Source organism: Dreissena polymorpha, chromosome 3 (assembly GCF_020536995.1).
Source record: "Dreissena polymorpha isolate Duluth1 chromosome 3, UMN_Dpol_1.0, whole genome shotgun sequence".
Taxonomy (NCBI): Eukaryota; Metazoa; Mollusca; class Bivalvia; order Myida; family Dreissenidae; genus Dreissena; species Dreissena polymorpha.
In genome coordinates, this window is record NC_068357.1 from 3,962,422 (window position 1) to 3,981,402 (window position 18,981).

General features: G+C 38.5%; 2 protein-coding genes across 3 annotated transcripts in view; one reads left to right on the forward strand and one right to left on the reverse strand.

The window, feature by feature from the left end:
- The window catches only part of LOC127872793 (RNA-binding protein 34-like), a 32,924-nt gene extending 23,317 nt beyond the window's left edge, over positions 1–9,607 (reverse strand). Inside the window, exons 1-3 of one of the 2 annotated variants that reach the window (XM_052416194.1) lie at positions 9,507–9,607; positions 4,709–4,899; positions 620–825 (exon numbers count right to left, since the gene is read on the reverse strand). In XM_052416194.1, the coding sequence (XP_052272154.1) occupies positions 620–825; positions 4,709–4,897 (395 nt within the window). In that variant the 5' untranslated portion in view covers positions 4,898–4,899; positions 9,507–9,607. Of the gene's footprint in view, positions 1–619; positions 826–4,708; positions 4,900–9,258; positions 9,399–9,506 lie in introns of those variants that run through there. The other variant, XM_052416193.1, reaches the window with a different exon arrangement.
- Positions 9,508–18,981, forward strand: part of LOC127872795 (serine/threonine-protein kinase PAK 4-like) — a 57,474-nt gene continuing 48,000 nt past the window's right edge. The window contains exon 1 of the mRNA XM_052416197.1: positions 9,508–9,631. The gene's annotated coding sequence lies outside the window, so the exon portion shown is untranslated. The remainder of the gene's footprint in view (positions 9,632–18,981) is intronic.

Here is an 18,981-nt window from a genome sequence, read left to right on the forward strand (position 1 = left end):
TTGATCCGCAGAAACTCGGGATCCGCGGAAAAATCACACCCCTGAAGACACACAAAATGTTGAGACTAAATAATGTATATTAGATTGTGGAAAAATATAAATGGCCAAAATGTGTTACTGCCAAAGTTCCTTTCTTCACGATCATCATTCATCACCACATAAAGGTCATTCAATTGTGCCAGATTGAGTGAGATCCACCTACTAGTTAAAGAGAAGCTAAAAACACAAGCTTCAGGGGACAACATGTATATATTACATAGTGGAAAAACATACAAAGTGCCATAATTTTGGCAAGGCATGCTATATTGCTAAAATTCCTTGATTTGTCATTATCAACAAATTCAAGTCATTCAACTTTGCAAGCTTAAGCAAGATGCACCCAGTATTAACGAGGATTTAAAAACAAAATCCAGAACGTACGTAAGTACATTTGGACTGTTAGACAAGTGCCATGCTTAAAGCCTTCCGATCCATGGAGGGAAGGCGAAATAACAATTTTATCTCACCAAAAAAAAAACCCAGATACAACTAGCATACCACAAACATGTCAGTTCTTCAACTGATTATCAATTTAAAATATTTCTAACATTGACACTAATATACGTCATGGACACGATACCTTTTCTTAGCTTTCTTTACCAACGATTCGTGCACTATTCCGGCGGGGGGACAAAACCCAGGTGCAGCATTGACTGTCCCATTACTAGCCCCCTTATTGGCAGCAGTCACGTCTGATACTTTTTGTTTCTTTTTCTTTTTAGTAGTTTTAGTGTCATCGTCTTCTTCTAGTTTTCTTTTTCCATCTTGCTGAACTTTGTTTTTAAGCTGAAAATGGATTGAACAGTTAAATGCAACTTAGAACCGATACTACAATACTACTGAACAAGAGAGCTAAACACCATTAAGCCCTCACCTGAGACTCAAAGGGAACACACTGTTTTCAGCAGGTACGGTAATGTTCCACTTCAGCCATATAAGGAAAACTGTCAATCCACCTCAAGCAGTTTTTTTTTAAAGGGAACTGCATAATTTTTTAACTAGGGACAGATATCATAAGAATACATTTTCGGCACTTGTTTCATTATGATTAAATAAAAATGTAACTTCTAGAGTGTTCAAAAGGTTTCACTTTGAGGCATATACGGAAAACTTCCCCACCCCTGGTACTAATTACCTAGTTTGTGACCCCATGCTACCCATAACAATTTTCAGCTCTCTAGATATCATTTGAACAAATGTTTTGAGGAAGTTTAATGATGATTGGGCAAAAAGTTTTTACTATATGCATATAAGGTAAACTGTCCCACCCATAGAAGTCATGTTGACTTCCGAAGTTATAGATATTAACTGGCTTTTTTCTTTATTTGACTTTGCAAAACTACCTACCTCTACTATGTGATTGCATATTACCCAGTAACATTTTGGAACTCCCTAGATGTCATTTGAACAAATGCTTAGAGCAAGTACTGGTATCATGATGAAACAGTTTTCACATGGTTTTACTTTTGACATTTAAGACAAACTTCCCCAACCCCTGGGGCCATGTTTTTCAATAATCAGGAACCAGTTTGAAACTCAGCCTGGTGGCCATGGTGAAAGAACGTCACAATTTACAGGCCAGACTCGCCTACAAGTAGACGAAATTAACAGGCCCGTTGAAAATTTAACAGGCCTAAATTTTAAGTGTTTGACCCAGGATGGCATAGAGCCAGGGCATTTTAACTTATGGTTCATCAAGACATGGCGAAAAGCGCAAAAAGCCTGATTTGGGTACATAAATTAAGCATGTTAGTTTCTATTGTGAGAAGATTGGACTAAAAATGTTACTTCAAGCGGGATAACACAGTTTTACAAGTCATATTAGGAATCATATTAGGAAAACTGCTCTGCCCCTGGAAAAAAAGATATTATTACAACAAATCGTCTTCCCAAGTTTCATAAAGATTGGAGTCTTAACAAGGTTTTGATAAAGCCATATAATAAAATCTGATTGCCCCTTGCGGCCATGTTTTTCAACAGACTGAAACCATTCTAAAGCTTTGCCCAGATATCTTTGGAACAAATAGATTAGACTGAAAATGTCACTTCTAAAGAGTTAACAATGTTTTACTATTGCCATATAAGGAAAACTACCATGACACCTACCGGCCATGTTTTTCAACGAACCGAAACCATTTTCAAACTAAGCCAAGATATCATAGAACAAATGTTTTGACCAAGTTTTATGAACATTGGACTGTAAATATCACTTCTAGAGAATAAAAAAGCTTTTTCTTTTATTTGACCCAGTGTTCTTTTTTGTTCAAAATTGGGGCCGATAAGCGGCCCCATTCCCAATGGAAAAAAGTTTATATTTTTCGCAAATGGGACCTAAATGTTCCCAATCAAAGGTTTAAGGTGGGTTTTTTGTTGAGCAGCATTTTGTTAATCACCCATGCAGCTACAAGTTACACTTTATTCAGGCCTCAACACTAACGGTGTCCTGGGAACCCGAGGACACCAGATTTCGGCGAGGGTCACCAGTTTTTTCAAGCTGGGTGATCCTCCGGGACCCCTAAATTTATAGAACCACTTCGTTGATTGACCATTTCAATACAGACTGGTTTTCTACATTTTTCTCTTTGTTTCAATGAAAGTGTTCGCACTTTAAACAAAAAACGAAAACCGGTCTGCACCAGAGCATGAGACATGGCTTGACCTTATTGTTATTGAAGCGCATGTGGTAGCTGGCCAATCAGCATTGAGTTTGCTGACACATAATATTGGGTCATTTATACTTGGAATACACAGTTGATATGGTCGACAGCCAACAATATAGCGGCCGATGGCAAACGTCGTATTTAAAGGTAAACAAATGAAAATAAAACATAACAATAAATAAATTATTTCAAACTGATCACTTTACACCTTACTCCCGACTATCGATCTTAATTAAAGGATGATAATTAAATAATTAGTTCTATGTCGATGATGTTACACCTTTCTGCCGATTATCATTTGAAATTAAAAGGTGATACAGTCGATTGGTGTATAACAGATAGCTAAGGACTTCGAGTCTCATTTCATCGTAAACACCATGCATTCAGTAATTAAACCATTAAACCTAGATAGACAAATGTCTTTCCTATTGAAACATGCCAGCCGTTTTAAATTTCCGAAAAAATATTATTTGTTTACAGCGCGAATTTCATGGTACACTGATTCAGCCATTACGGGATCGCTTAGGTCTTTATCGGATTACATGTGTATCGTGTTATTTCTTGAAATTTGACACAGCATTTGTAAAAAATAATTGCAATATATGTACATTTCCTGAAAGGAAATTCATTTCTGCGTTTAATAAGACCAAGTTCATGGAAATCGCTGCACAATTGATGAAGTAATGGCTGTTCAAAGCAATGCACCCTATGTTCTGGTCATTTTGAGTTGAATACCTTGTTATACATTATATATTTGATAGTGAAAAATAAGTTTTCAGAGAAATCGATTTATCGTTATAATTTGATTATTTTTCATTTAAACTGATGTTTTCACTAATTAATATCATAGCCACACGCTAACCACATGTGTATTGGACAACTTCAATTGAGTTTATATTTATTTTGAGACAATACCCACATTCCTGAATATGTGTCACCACATGTCGGTTATTCACTAAATCCCAAGTTGCAGCTTTCATGCTTATTTTTATGGTACGCGTCAATTTGGTTTCTGAGCGTTCTTACTTTTGTTAAGGACACATAATACTAAAATATTACATCAATGAACATTATGTTTACCAAACAAAATCTGCAAAATTCAAGAAACCATTCGTCTGCACTTTTCCTGTCGTCACAAAAACGGTGCGTACATAACGTGACCTTGTTTTGCTTTCGAAAAAAGAAACAGTTGTAAACATTGACACACGTCATCAAAAACATGAATCGAATTAACAATGATAGGCTTTTTGTATTCAATTCATAGAAAACTATAAATCTTAACATAAATAAAAGTATTTTGCAAAAAACATTTAACCTATCCGTTACTCACTAAAATCCGCTATACACTGACTGTATTTAAGCTGTTTTTTTACCCACAAAATATGCTTTTGTAAAGCAATATGTCAACCAAATTGTATATTTGCTAGGTTACTGGTTTCATTTTCTGCAGTCAAACGATATGCACATTTTTCAGACTGTCGTTTTCGGATACATTCTTTTTCGTCAATTATAATTTATTTTCGAAGTTCTTTATAGAAGAAATAGAAGGACTGTGTGGTTTATAATATTTCAAATGGTATTCACTGCTGAAGATGATTATGACAAAAATGACGACGATGATGATGTTGATGAAAGACATGATATCCAAAGTTTACAAAACAAGGCTTATAAGCTATTAATGGGTCTACTTTAAATGTCAACTGAATTGAATATTGGAAATAAAAATGTGTACTAGTATGCTTCTTGTACTTCTTTGCCCTTAAGCTGTGCGTCGAAACAGGAGGGAACCCTTGTTTGGGTGAGGGTCACCAAAAGTTGAAAGTAAGGTTCCCTCTGGGGACCCTGTCAAAAAAGTTAGTGTCAAGGCCTGTTATTAAAGGTGAAAAACACTGTAACCTAGTTTTTGACCTCACTTGACTCAGATATTTGGATGAGTAGTATAGCTCTGACTATTCAGTGGAAAATATGGAACTGTAACACATAACATTTACAAGAATATAAATTTACACCTTTTTCAATCTCAATTCAGCCCCATACAGTTTTTTCTTTGTCTTTTCCTTCTGATTCTTGGGTTGCGTGGCATCTTTTTTTGATAACTTCTCTACTTGTTTCTTTGAGAACAGATCGGCTGTTGGTTCAGGAGGTGCAGAGGAGGAAGACAACAGTTTTGATAAATCTCCAACTTTATAGTCAGCCATTCCTGAAAACAGATGGTGGTTATAAACTGTGTCAAACATGGATTAACAAGAACATTGTCACAAACAAAGCAGCAAATCCCTGCCTTTATTATTGGAGTAAGATACATTTCGAGAAAGAATGCACTGCATGCATTCCCTCAATAAAAGAAATCACATGCAGCAAAATTATCAGACCTCCAGATAAGGTTTCGGGTCAATAAGTTTTCACTACAAGTTTTTTCGCAATTAGTTTTTTTCCAAAATTCATAATTTTCAATTAGTTTTTTGTTCTTACAATGAAAAATATAATATACAAACTAAACTTTTAACTCTATTGACCTTTGCATGAGCTACTGTGTGCATACCGTTCCCTTTCTGGATTTAAAAGCCCTCTCTTGCCACATTGTGTTTAATACAAGAAGAACATTTCAAATGAATATCGTGCCTTCATCCAAGCCTTCAATCTGTAACCAGGGAAAGTAATTATTCCATGCCCAGATATGTTTTTGCGTGATACCTCGATGTTTGGGTTCGTAGATCGTCGATTCCACCTCATCAACTGCTTTTGACACTATATACACTACGCGACCCGTGATTTTTGCCGCGATTCTCGCATCACCGCAATCGATGCAACGTGACAAATCGCGGTGTTTCTGAGCAACAAGAAAATTTGGGTGATGTCTCGGCGACCGTTGCGCGATGTATCTCGCTGTTGCTCAATCAGCACGAATCAGCGCAAATCACCGCGAACCGCCGTGATTCCCCTTTTTAAGCGATTTACGTTGAGGGTTACACTACATTACATGTAACATATATGTAAACACTTACATTATACATTGCAATATTAAAGCTTTTGTTGTTGTTGTATACAATGGGCGTATTAGCTTAAATACTCCTGTTCCGACATGAACTTGATGAAGTAATGTCGGAAGCTTTAACGGCTCCAAATTAATATAACAGCGCAGAATGATCATGCAATAATTATTGAACATAACATGTAAACATTATTTAACTAATTGCATTAGCAGAATGTTTATTAAAACTTACAATCAATTATATTCCAGGCCCGAATACACTACCTCTCTTCAAATTCCATATTGTTGCCATATATATGTAGCGTAGCACTGTGTAAATTGAAAGTTGCATAGTGTTTCGTCATTGGTCGGTTATAAATACCTTGTTCCTCTATACATGGTATTTGATTTAGATGAAACTAATAATTTGGTAATTTACGAGAAATATGATATAAGTTTTCCTTTTAAACTTTGATCTTACCGTGTGTGTTTATTGACGTTATTAATTATATTAATACTTATTTTTGCATTTCATTAAGAACCATAACGTGTAGCCCTTTTGTTAACAGTGTTTAGCAAAATATTCGCGCCTTAAGGCACAGAAAATTGTTTAAGTAACACTTTCATTTAAAGTTTAAATGTAATCGGTAGTGTAATTAATTGGACTAAATTATGCTATACTAATTTATTTTCTGTTTCAGGCTCCGATGCAGAAATCTCGTGTTACTTTCCAAGCGTTTAACATACATTCACAATGCTTGATAAGCCGGAAAATTGGAAATACATTACTGTTCTATTTTTAAGTACATGTTATTATGATATCGTGTTATATAATATATTGTTATTACATCACTGCCTATATATTAAAGCCATTAAACATTGTGTTTGTTTTGCTGAAAAAAACGAGTATATCAAAACGTTGCGCTAAGCATTCGCAAAGTTCAATAAATATGATGATGTATAATGTACATGCATTTCTCTGGGTTTTCACGTCCAAAACAAAAAAAACTCAACATTTGATTATTTATTGTGTACTGTCCAGCGGGTGATAGTGTTTATTCTAGTGTCTAATTGGCACTCTTTGTACGTGTTCAAACTGTGAAAAGATGTGACAATCACAGAAACAACAAGATGGCACTGCCAATTAAGTGCGATAATGGATCAAAGGGCATTGACAAAAAATAACAGTTTGTATAATTTTTTTGGCGTTTACTCAGATGGTCTCTCACAACAAAAAAACTATACACGTCAGGGTTTTATTTTTTACTTCTATCAGTAACGATACGGATAGGGCGTGTTTGATTTGATATGACTTTAAAAGAAATATCAAATTGTTGGCGATATAATTGTTTTAAAAATACCAAAGAAACATTCAACCGAAATCAACAGAATTCAATGTTCTCTGCGCTACGCAGTTTGTATAAAAAATCAATACTTGCACACTCTTTACCTTGATCTTGTACATTGCCGCATAATTTTCGCGCTCTTTTGTCGGAAAATATACATGATGGCGATATTGGAAGCATTTGTAAACGTCGTGTTAACATTAAAACATCGGAAGTGTGTTTCGGATTATAAATTATTATTCTCATTTGGGAATTTAACGGAACATTAATTCTTATGGTATAATTGTTTTGAATTGTATATTAAAGCCACACACCTTGAAATGAACTACATGGCATAATAATTTTAAGTATAAATAAGAAACATATTATATCTATGCCAATAAGAATAAATCTGGTGGTTACAAGGTAGAAATCGGTGCTTTTTGCGCTTTAAATCTTAGAAATAATCGCGTTTGTCGAAATGGACGTATACGTCTAGAAATCCTACTTTCGGTTTAAAAAGCGGTACCGTTTGAAAAATAATAAATAACCTGCTGACTAGGCTATAGATTTAATTTTATCTATGCCAATTAGAATAAACCTGGTGGTAACAAGGTAGAAATCCGTATATTGTGCGCTTTAAAACTTTAAATAATCGCGTTTGTTGAAATAGTGTATACGTATAGAAATCCTACTTTCGGATTTAAAATTTTAAAACAATTATTAATTACTTGCTTACTAGGCTATAAATTTATTGACAATATGGCACACTTTCAAATTGCATCTATATGTATTGATTAACATGTATTTCATTTAAAGGTGTGTGGCTTTAATTTGTTACAACGCTTTACGTGTCGAAAAAATGTTTTGATAATATTATGCATTAATAGCACAATTTCCAGGAGGAAAACGTATTTTACATGAAGGCGTATGACGCAATAAAACGTTTTTTTGTAATATCATATTGCATTCGATCTAAATTTAAATACGCTTGTCCAATGAAAGCTGTGTTCAACATTATGCACTATGCTCTTTACACTTCTGAAAAATGGCGTAGTCATATGTGTAGTTGTGTTAATGAAATTCTTAAACATATTTACCGACATAAATGTTTAAGATTATTTTTCGTAAGTGATGTTGCAATTATGTTGGATTATTTGATAATTGTGAACATTAGAAAAGCGTTATGTATACAGTTATCTATACGATTCGGTTTACATGTATATGCATGAATTGGCGAATCATCGATGTCAATGATATCCACTGCTATCACGGCGAATTGCGGCGAATCACCACAACATTGAGGGGATGTAGCGCGAAGATTATCTTGCTTTCGCGCGACGTCGGAGTGACGAGTCACGTGAAATCGAGGTGATTTTACACCCAAAAAGCAAAATGCCCGCCTTGACTTCGCTAATAAGGCAAAAATCACGGGTCGCGTAGTGTAAGATAATAAACTGCCAACAATAGACTTTGGACTTTGTTCTCACCACATAATGAAACCAAGTATACTTGGCGCTGTCGCAGAATGAAGTTTCTTTTGAACTTGTCCACGCTTTGCAGCCGCCATTTTTAATTTTATAAACAGAAGAGCGGCAAACCGAAATGCAAATATTATTGGTTAACTAATTCACAGATCCGGTATCGGAAATCTCATTATCATTTAACTTTCGCTGCACAAAACATGGAAATGCTGTACGATCAAATGACCAGTGATAATTCGGATCCGTCTGTTTCAAATCGTTTTGATACGATGGATTTTGATTTCTTTTTGTTTTTCTTTAAAAACAAATCGTAATAACAATAAAACGATGCTTATCTGGAGCTCTGAAATTATTATTTCTAGTCACCATGATTTGGCAAAACATAACATTGTTGTAAAATTTATTGATGCTAAACTAATTATTTTTGAGGTTCTGGGGCCCAGAAATTTAGCCAAAATTTGGCTACAGATTGATTTTCAAAAATCGATGGTAGGACCTTGTTCTTTTTGTATCCTATCTCCAGCGATAATTGCCAAACATAACCATAAAGCCTTTGATTTTAAGGTTTGTGTGCATGACACAAGAAATCATTCATTTTGCTTACATAAAATTATCTAAAGTCTGAGATTTTACTTTAAAATATCCGAAAATGGACAAAATCCGAAATGTTATACTACTGTAATCTGGTGGTCCTTTTATTAAAATGTTACCGAAAAACTTTCAATAAAGTTAACTGTTGAATTAATGCAACTGATTTATTTGTTAGTATGTTGACAAACCTGTATGTTATTAATACGCAAATCTCCCAAAATAAGTAGATGAGTAAAACAACTTTTTTAACAAGCACGCACAAAACATGTGTCCATTGGACGAAATTATTGTATTTTATTAAAATCTGAGAATACACATTTTTTATACTTTTAATTAAGATAATATCTTTTATTTAAAAATTTTTGATAAGATGCGATAGCGCTTTTTGTCGGAAATTACGTCTTCTAAAAAAATAATAATTTCGTTAGAAAAATACCTGTAATTATTGAAACGCCACCTGTTGGAAATCGTTGACATCAAAGCCCGGATGTAAAGTCGCCAATATGGCGTTTAATTGACAGGAAATTGGGTCAAAATAACCGTCTTTTGAATTGAACTAAGGTATTTTGACATTTCGTTGAATTTTATAGTTACCTGCCTTTTATAGTTTAATGTTGTTATTATGACTGCTTATAGCATGTATTGCTCTATTTGTGTTACCTGAACTAGGTGTGTCAAGGTAACAAAGTTGAAAGATGAACTTCCAAAACAAAATTTTAATTTGAAAGCATCTAGCTGCACCCACCAGACTCATCGTTGATATGTTAGTCCCCATTCTTGGCGCTACCATTACACAACTATATACGTCTGATTTATGAAATTAGTCATGCACACCTGTATTGTAATGAAGTGCATATTAAACATCTACATGTTGGTTATTTGAACTTTAAAGTGTAACTTCATTTTTTCCTTGTTGTTTGAATTATCATTATGCTAACCAGCAAGTCCCCAATCAAAAGGTGTTTTTTGTGTTATCACCACTATGGGAATGTTTTATTGGTCTTTTTCATCAGTACAAACAAAAATGCTGTATCATGTTGTATTGGTATACAAAGCATGTTTGAAACTTAATGGGAATATCATAATATGAATAAATTAATCTCTTAAATATAAACAGAAGATTTAAAACATGTGCAAAGAGACCAGCATCAGAAACAAAAGTTATTTTTTCCTACAGTTATGGTTTCAAACACTTAGTATAAGCCAATTATTGTTTTCAGAATGAAAGTAAACATTGGGATTCCAATTTGATCAAAATCACTGAAGATCCTCAATAACCACTGAATGTATAGAATTGTAGTGTTTTCACCCGGTTAGCTATTCGTGGGTTTTAATGCAATTATCACAACCGCTAGCAAAGATAATATACTAGACTACTCACATGGGCATAGACTGGAATCCACGTCTGGACGGCACCAATCGTCCTCGTCGTCTTCGAGGGAACTTGTTGGCTTCACGCGTCGGCTCGTCGGGTACACTCGTCGGCTCGTCGGGTGCACTCGTCGGCTCGTCGGGTACACTTGTCGGCTCGTCCACGTCACGAAATGGCACTATACATGTACTTCTGGGAATACACTTCCAGGCAAACACGTACTTAAACACACAGTCACCGGCTTACATACACAGTCACAGACTCACTTATATCTTCTGGGAATGGCCTTCCAGGTAAATACGTGTTGAACGCACATAAAATACAATATAATACAATACACACAGGCTCACAGCTAGACACTGGCTAACATGCACAGGCTTAACCCCCTGGAACTACTAACGTACTCAGGGTTACACGCACAGGTTCACAATTACAGGCTCACAGTTACCGACACACATATACAATACAATACCATATAATACAATATAAACTATACGCAGGCTCACTATTTCACACACAATACTCACATAGGGACATAGGCACATAAACACATCTACTCACCTCAACGTCCCGTGCACAAGAGACCGTACAAACTCGTGCTACCCAGCATGCACTATATCGATTTGTCGCTGGTTCCCAGTCACGAGGTATGTGCGCGTTTTGTAGGCCGGGCACCGGCACAACACTCCTCCCACTTTTCTCCTTTTGGGACGACGCCACACAGCGAAGGAATCGTACCGGAGCTACCGATGAAGTAATAGTGCCCCTCGCGTAAGCACCTTGACCTAACACCTCAAAGTCAGGTCTGCATGCCGGCCAGCTTTCGTCCGACCTCTCTTTCTGCGCAACGTCTGCAATATACAACAACTAAAATTCATTCATCTCCATTAAATGTCAATAACCCCCTTTTCATAATCTTAGAATAATAACCAACAATAACCCACAATTGGTTATGCCTTGGTGCAAATAGGCTTGCTTACAAAATGCAAAGACATGATAAACAAAAACAGTTTCAGTGAATTGCTAATTTGCACAACTATGAAACTATACGCTTTAACCATAAAGCCATAATTAAATTAAATCAATAGTCACTGTGACTGCTTTTAATTTGATGATGCATATAAGCCTAAAATTGTGTAAAAACAAATCTGCCAAAAAATTCGCCTTCTTTTTCAAAACAAGGTCCTGTAACTCCTGTCCTTTTCTTGTCTACACAATGAATGGACAGGAGCACCCACCTTACAACCTATTTTCACAAATTTTAACAAATAACATAAATGCGAAAAATACATCCGCTTTGCAGCACACATGAGAAGGTCCTCACCCCCACATGGAAATGCATTATCTACAATAAAAATCATCTTGGTTATATTATACCGCCATCATGGTAATCGTACAGTCGCACCCAAGGCAGAAAAGACAGAGACTCAAATGGGACTATGATTTCCCCCTTCCCGCAGGCACAGGAGTGCCTTTGCCAAGCGGGGTACATACAGACCGCTGCATTCTAGCGGTTAGTGACCAATATGTTTCTTGCATATTTAAAATTCCATCAAATTAGTAAAAATAAAAAAGAACATTCTTGTCGGCTATCGTCTGAAAATTACTTAATCAAGAAAAAACATTATTGTTGGCTTTCGTCCAACAAGTACATTCCCTTATGTATTAGAATGTGGAGATCCCACTGAGAAATAATGTACTTTACAAAAATAAAAACAAAATAAAGTGTACATGCACCTGGAAACACCTCCGGCCATTAACAAAAAATGAAATTGATGCATCATGACAGTTGCCGTCAAGCATGGTCACGTAAAAAATTCAAAAGACCTGCAAATATTGTTTAAAAGAACAATTCCGGGAAATACCACTTCCGGCCACAAACAGTATGGAGTGTGACAGTGGTCGTCCGACAATGTCACATCCTACCATAAGGGAAACCAGACTTCACGGGAAATAATCAAACACATCCGTGATTGTGCAAAGCACTACTTAGCACGGTAATACAAACATTACAGGAAGTAAAGCGCGGACGGCACAAGATAATTTGGGACGACACTTTATGCCTATTCATTAAACCCTCATTTTGCAGAGCACTGCTCAGATTAATTTCAAGTTTATAGTTCCAACAATATTGCAATAAAAGACTGGGCTTAAACTGAGACAATAGGACATATATATATATTCAAAACAATCTAATCAAATTAATCAAAATGTTTAAGAGAACTATTACTTTTATACTCCGCGTACTACGTAATACATTAACAACACCGCGAATAGGATAGAGTTTCCAGTAGTAAAGAGGATCACAAAAATAGGTGACCATACCGCTGTTTAGTATTATGTGACTGCAACGTTACTGTAATTGTTTAAATTGGGGGAATATTGTATTTTTAATTGTTTTACTAGTTTTACTAACAATTAACCTCGCCATTTACAATGTTAGGCGGAACAGATTTTGGAAGTTAGACGCTCTGGTGGTCGCCAACCTAATTTCCAACGCTGGGACCGCTCCCAGCGGCGAGAACTAGAGGGTCGCCACCCTCTTAAGCCACGCCTAACAGGCCTTCGAAATTCATCCTCCCTTCTTTTGTCCGGGGCAACTCGGTATCCGGATGCGCCGACCCCTCGGTTGTCACCCGCGGCGATTCCGTATCCGGTCGCACACTTCCGGCGGTCCGCCGCAGCGACATCAGCCGGATCCACATGTCCGGCGGTCGGTTTGGCCCCATCTCCAGTGGCCGACCTGGCCATCTCTCGCGCTGCCTGGCCAATTTCCCCTCCCTGGGCAACTTCTGCCGCCTCTCGGCTGGCTGCTTCCGCAGACACCCGTTGTACGCGAAATGCATCCACGCACACAGGATCCCCATGGTCTCCTTCAGTGATATTGCCAATGACCATCCCTGGATCACTGACGACATCTGGCACAGTTGGCTGCACCAAGGGAACTGCATCGTGCACGTCCTTGGCATGCTGTACCTTCATGCAGAACTGGGAAACCGGACCTAGCTGGTTTACATGATCCACTTCCGGTTGGCCCAACTGCTTAGTCGTCGCAGCTACCACAACGGGCTCCTTCTCCTTATGGTTGGGCAAGGACATGGCATGGAAATGTCCCCAGTTGGAACCATATCTGCCGCGATACGATCCCTCAGGGCGGACTTTTGAATTTTGGTTCCGATGCCCACGTAAACCTCCGCCACCCGCACCCGCAGGATACATAACCTGGCGTTGGTCGTCGTACCACCGGTTCCGGACCTTCCCTGGGTAGGAGCACTCCACAGGGTATTCGGCATAGCCTTTTTTATTTTGAAACGGCTTACCCGGTTGTCGGACAACGGGATCAACGGCCGAACTTCCAAAAGAGTTTGACAATCTCTCCACAGCATCCAGCAACTTCTCGACCACCTGGGTCAATTTATCGACCGCCGACACACTGACCTCATCCGCAGTGGGTGCTTTCTTCACCTCGTGAACCCACCTTGACTCTTCTTGCTCAGTCTCCTGGGTAGGGGCACATGCAAATTGAATGTGATGGAACATTCTAATTTTTTCAATTGCCTCTCCTATCGACTTTGGTTGCTGCATGCTCACCTGCAGGCGTGCTTCTTTGTCATGTAGCCCATAGCAAAACTTTGCCACTGCCTGCTCGGTGGCGTATGTTTGGGGCAGATCTCGGAATGCCTTAGTGGCTAGCGTGAGTACGCGATCTGACCACTCATCCAATGATTCTCCTACCGCCTGAGAAATCGCCTGGAAACGCCCTTGCGCAGTAGCAGGGAGCTCTTTGGCGTCGAAACGCTCTTCCAGACGATGCAGTAACTCCTTATAAGGGACAGTTTTCCTGCCGTCAGTTAATACAGCATAGAAGTCCGCAGCTTTTCCCACCAAACACCAAACCAACCCATCAGCGCACTCATCATCTGACCATTGGTGCAAATTGGCATAGCGCTCAAACTTGCCCCGGAAAACTGGCCAATTGCTTCGACCATCAAACTGTAAGGTTTTAGGTATTCGGGTAATCACATCCCGAGTAGCAGGGTTTGGTGTAGTTGCAGGCAGGAGTGCAATAGGAAGGCTCGGTATTACCGGCGGGTTGATGAGCGCCAGAGTAGCCTGCTGATTGGGTAGGCTAGGTGGGTTTATGGGCACTGGATTAGCAGGCTGATTTTGTACCGGCTGATTAATGGGTACCAATGTAGCAGGCTGATTGTACATGCTAGGTTGGTAGATAGGTACCAGGTTAGCAGGCTGATTTTGTACCGGTTGGTTAATGGGTACCTGGTTAGCGGGCTGATTTTGTACCGGTTGGTTGATGGGTACCAACGTAGCAGACTGATTTGGTATGCTAAGTTGGTTAACGGGCGCCAGGTTAGCAGGCTGATTGTACATGCTATGTTGGTTAATAGACGCCAACGTAGCAGGCTGATTGTGTATGATAGGCTGGTTTATCGGTACCTGGGGTTTTGTAAAAAGGGGCAATGGTTCCCTCATTCTAACCTGAAGCTCTTCCCAGCAAGCCGTGATATCCGCCTCCAGGTCGGATATCTGGGAAGCAAGCTCGGCCTTTACCAGATCCTGAGCATAGGGCCCCTCCTTTCGGACAGGCATACCTACCCCCCACCTTTCGTGGGAGTCAACTGATCCACCTAATAACAACCGCCCCATCCCTTCATCATGGATTTCATCCCCTTCCCCAAAGGCCTCAGCCAACAACATTGGGTTAGGACGGAAGTCCAACAACCGCATATCCTCTCGATCCAGAGGTCGCCGAATAATGACTCCCAACGAGTCTGGGGACAGGTTCCCCGTAATCTCCCTAAACTGCACAATGACCTTAGCCAATTTTGGCCCCACCCCCGGAATAGATGTCAATACATTGGGAGGGTCAAAATTGACTCGTATTAATTGTGGCCCCGGTGAGCGACTCTTGCTGCCCACGCAACTCATCATTGCCAATTTATTTATTTAAAATTAAAAAATACTTCGGAAAAATAAAATTCCAATCAGCGTAGAACTGGACGACAATTAACATAAAATTGCTCACTAATAAACGATAAATAAAATCGCTACCGCTGTTGTTCCTTTACATAATTAATCGAAAACTGCAAATAAAAAACACGTCGCTTTAACTTTACGTTAAGCACCAGGGTTTTTTTTTACTAAGAAAGTGACGCCGATATTCGGCGTCTTCCCCTACCAGAATTTTTCCCCTAAAAATACCATTTCCCCTCCAAAAATATAATTTTTCACCAAAATATAATATTTTACCCTCAAAGAAATTTTTTTTTCTTTTGGGAAGTCGACGCTTATCCAATTTGTACCATGTACAACGATCTCTCTCTCTCTCCCGACGAACACTCAAATCTGGGAATCCCAGTGATGCTATATATAGCTCTTAAATTACGTCATGGAAACCGGGCAACTAATCGTATTAATCATGTGACTATTTTACTGGATTCCGGTCTTGCGCGAGAAGGGTGTTTCGTCAATTAATTACCGGAAACCAGTCGAATTTTCATCCGGGTTATGTGAAAGCCAAGATATAAACGTTAAAACAGAAAAAGTCTCACAATTGGCTTTCATACACGAACAAAATAAAACGTTCGGACTCGGAAAATATTAATTGCGTTGACGTATTTTTTAAGAATGAATCATCAAAAACCGTTGAAACCCAGCAGGATTCGGAGGTACATGTAATCAACATCGATTAATACTGTCGGATTATTGTGAAAGTAGACAATCGGCAGCTGCCGCACCTTTCCCTTCAAATACTGTAGCAGATCTAGATCGTAAACCCATTCATCATGAAATTGAAATCACAATATTGACATCGTTCCCCGGCCCAAGTTGAAAACATTTCCCATTATTAGATCTACCCCTGCAACTTTATTTAGGACTTTGACTTTAATATCATACTTGTTCATGTGTTTAAGAACAAAAAGGTCAGAGACATGACTCTTTTTCTAAAAAAAAACCTGAAGTCTGTAGGTCAGTTATAGACATTGAAATGAACAGTTTTTATTTTTTCCCCAAATATGTCTCTTTCGCGCTCGATTTTCCCCTTTTACCCAGCGTCCAGCGTCTTCCCCTTTTTCTAAAAAAAACCCCTGAGCACCAATCTCCCGGGACCCAGTTTACATTCGCAATAACACTGCTCTAAAAAGAATTATATATAGACAAAACTCGTGCCCGTAAACTTCTATTTCCTCGGACTTTACTGATACAAAGCAGTCAACCGAACACGTTTATTATGAACTGCTGCGCACAGAATTCGCGCCAACTAATCACGGGAAATTGCCAAATAAAAAACACGTGGCCGTCCGTTGATTACACAAGCAATGAACCTGTTACAAACAGCATTGGACAATCACGTTTTTTAACAAATATTTCGCCAACTGATAACACGGCCGGCGAATGTGAACAATGAAAAAAACTATGATGCCGTCTGTTTTTACACACGACTAAAAATAGACGAAAAATGCGTGCAACTGTTAAATTATAGAAATAACGTTTTAAAACGAACACAGAACTTTAAATTAAGTTTGATGCGACGGTCCAAACTAAATTTCACGATGCCGATTTATTTGCAACAAAGTTATATATAGAACTAGCCTAACCGTTAAAACACAATTACACAAACCCCACCCGTACTACCATTGTAGTGTTTTCACCCGGTTAGCTATTCGTGGGTTTTAATGCAATTATCACAACCGCTAGCAAAGATAATATACTAGACTACTCACATGGGCATAGACTGGAATCCACGTCTGGACGGCACCAATCGTCCTCGTCGTCTTCGAGGGAACTTGTTGGCTTCACGCGTCGGCTCGTCGGGTACACTCGTCGGCTCGTCGGGTGCACTCGTCGGCTCGTCGGGTACACTTGTCGGCTCGTCCACGTCACGAAATGGCACTATACATGTACTTCTGGGAATACACTTCCAGGCAAACACGTACTTAAACACACAGTCACCGGCTTACATACACAGTCACAGACTCACTTATATCTTCTGGGAATGGCCTTCCAGGTAAATACGTGTTGAACGCACATAAAATACAATATAATACAATACACACAGGCTCACAGCTAGACACTGGCTAACATGCACAGGCTTAACCCCCTGGAACTACTAACGTACTCAGGGTTACACGCACAGGTTCACAATTACAGGCTCACAGTTACCGACACACATATACAATACAATACCATATAATACAATATAAACTATACGCAGGCTCACTATTTCACACACAATACTCACATAGGGACATAGGCACATAAACACATCTACTCACCTCAACGTCCCGTGCACAAGAGACCGTACAAACTCGTGCTACCCAGCATGCACTATATCGATTTGTCGCTGGTTCCCAGTCACGAGGTATGTGCGCGTTTTGTAGGCCGGGCACCGGCACAACAGAATATTAGTAAATTCTATCAAAATCCTTATATGTTTCTTTGTATCATCACATCATCAATTGGAATATTTTAACCATTTTATTAAAAATTTGATTTTTTTATCAACAAAATACAGTTCACAATGGTCATATTTTCATCATTTTAAGGGAATTCTGTGAGTTACTGGACTTAGGTTTTGCCCCTAATTGCGTTTTTATGCCACTGGTCAGGGCTCAACATTAACGGTTGTCCTATTGCCCCTGGCAAGTAAAGGTTGGGTCCGGGCAAGTTACTTTATAATCTAGTTGTCCGCCAAGGCAAGTGCACAAAAGAACAGAGCATTTAATCTAGACTTTAATTGCTGTAATCATTGTATTAAATGTGCAAAAATAAAAAAGGTTTTGTGGTGTATTATTTTGATCTTAATTAAAGAATATGAGGTTAACAGTTAATGTGATATTTCATGTTTGAGCTTGACATTCAGGGCAAGTAGATTTTCTAAGTACTTGCCTAGCAGGGCAAGTTGGTTTTTAGGTTAATGTTGAGCCCTGCTGGTTGGGTGGCATATAGCATTTGAACTGTCTGTCTGTCCAAAAACTTTAACATTGCCAATAACTTTTGGAATATTGAAGATAGCAAATTGATATTTGGCATAGAATACAGACAAAACCCCTCCCGGACAAGAACCCTCCTGTCATTTTCATAGGGGGCGGACAAAAACCCTCCCATGAAAAAACAGGGGTGGACAAAACCCCTCCCATGAAAAAACGGCTCTGACAAATGCCCTCCTGTGAAAGCAGTTAAACACCGACAAATGTAATTGTTTCACACAGTGATGCATTCATTAATCCGAAAAATTTACCTATTGTGTTTTCAGGGGTGAGAAATTGAAAGAAGAAAATGTGTATCTATTTACTGTATACATACCGCTTTTCTAATGTGCATACATATATATCTGATAATCCAATATAATAAAACCAATTAAAAAATAAAATGAGGCCATTTATAGACAAGTGAATTTAAATTTAGATTGAATGCAGTACAATACAGAGCAACGCTTAATCACGTCATACGCGCATTCATGCAGAAACCTGCTTCTGGGGGACTTTCTGTTGAAAGTGAAATTCTGTTAACAATAAAC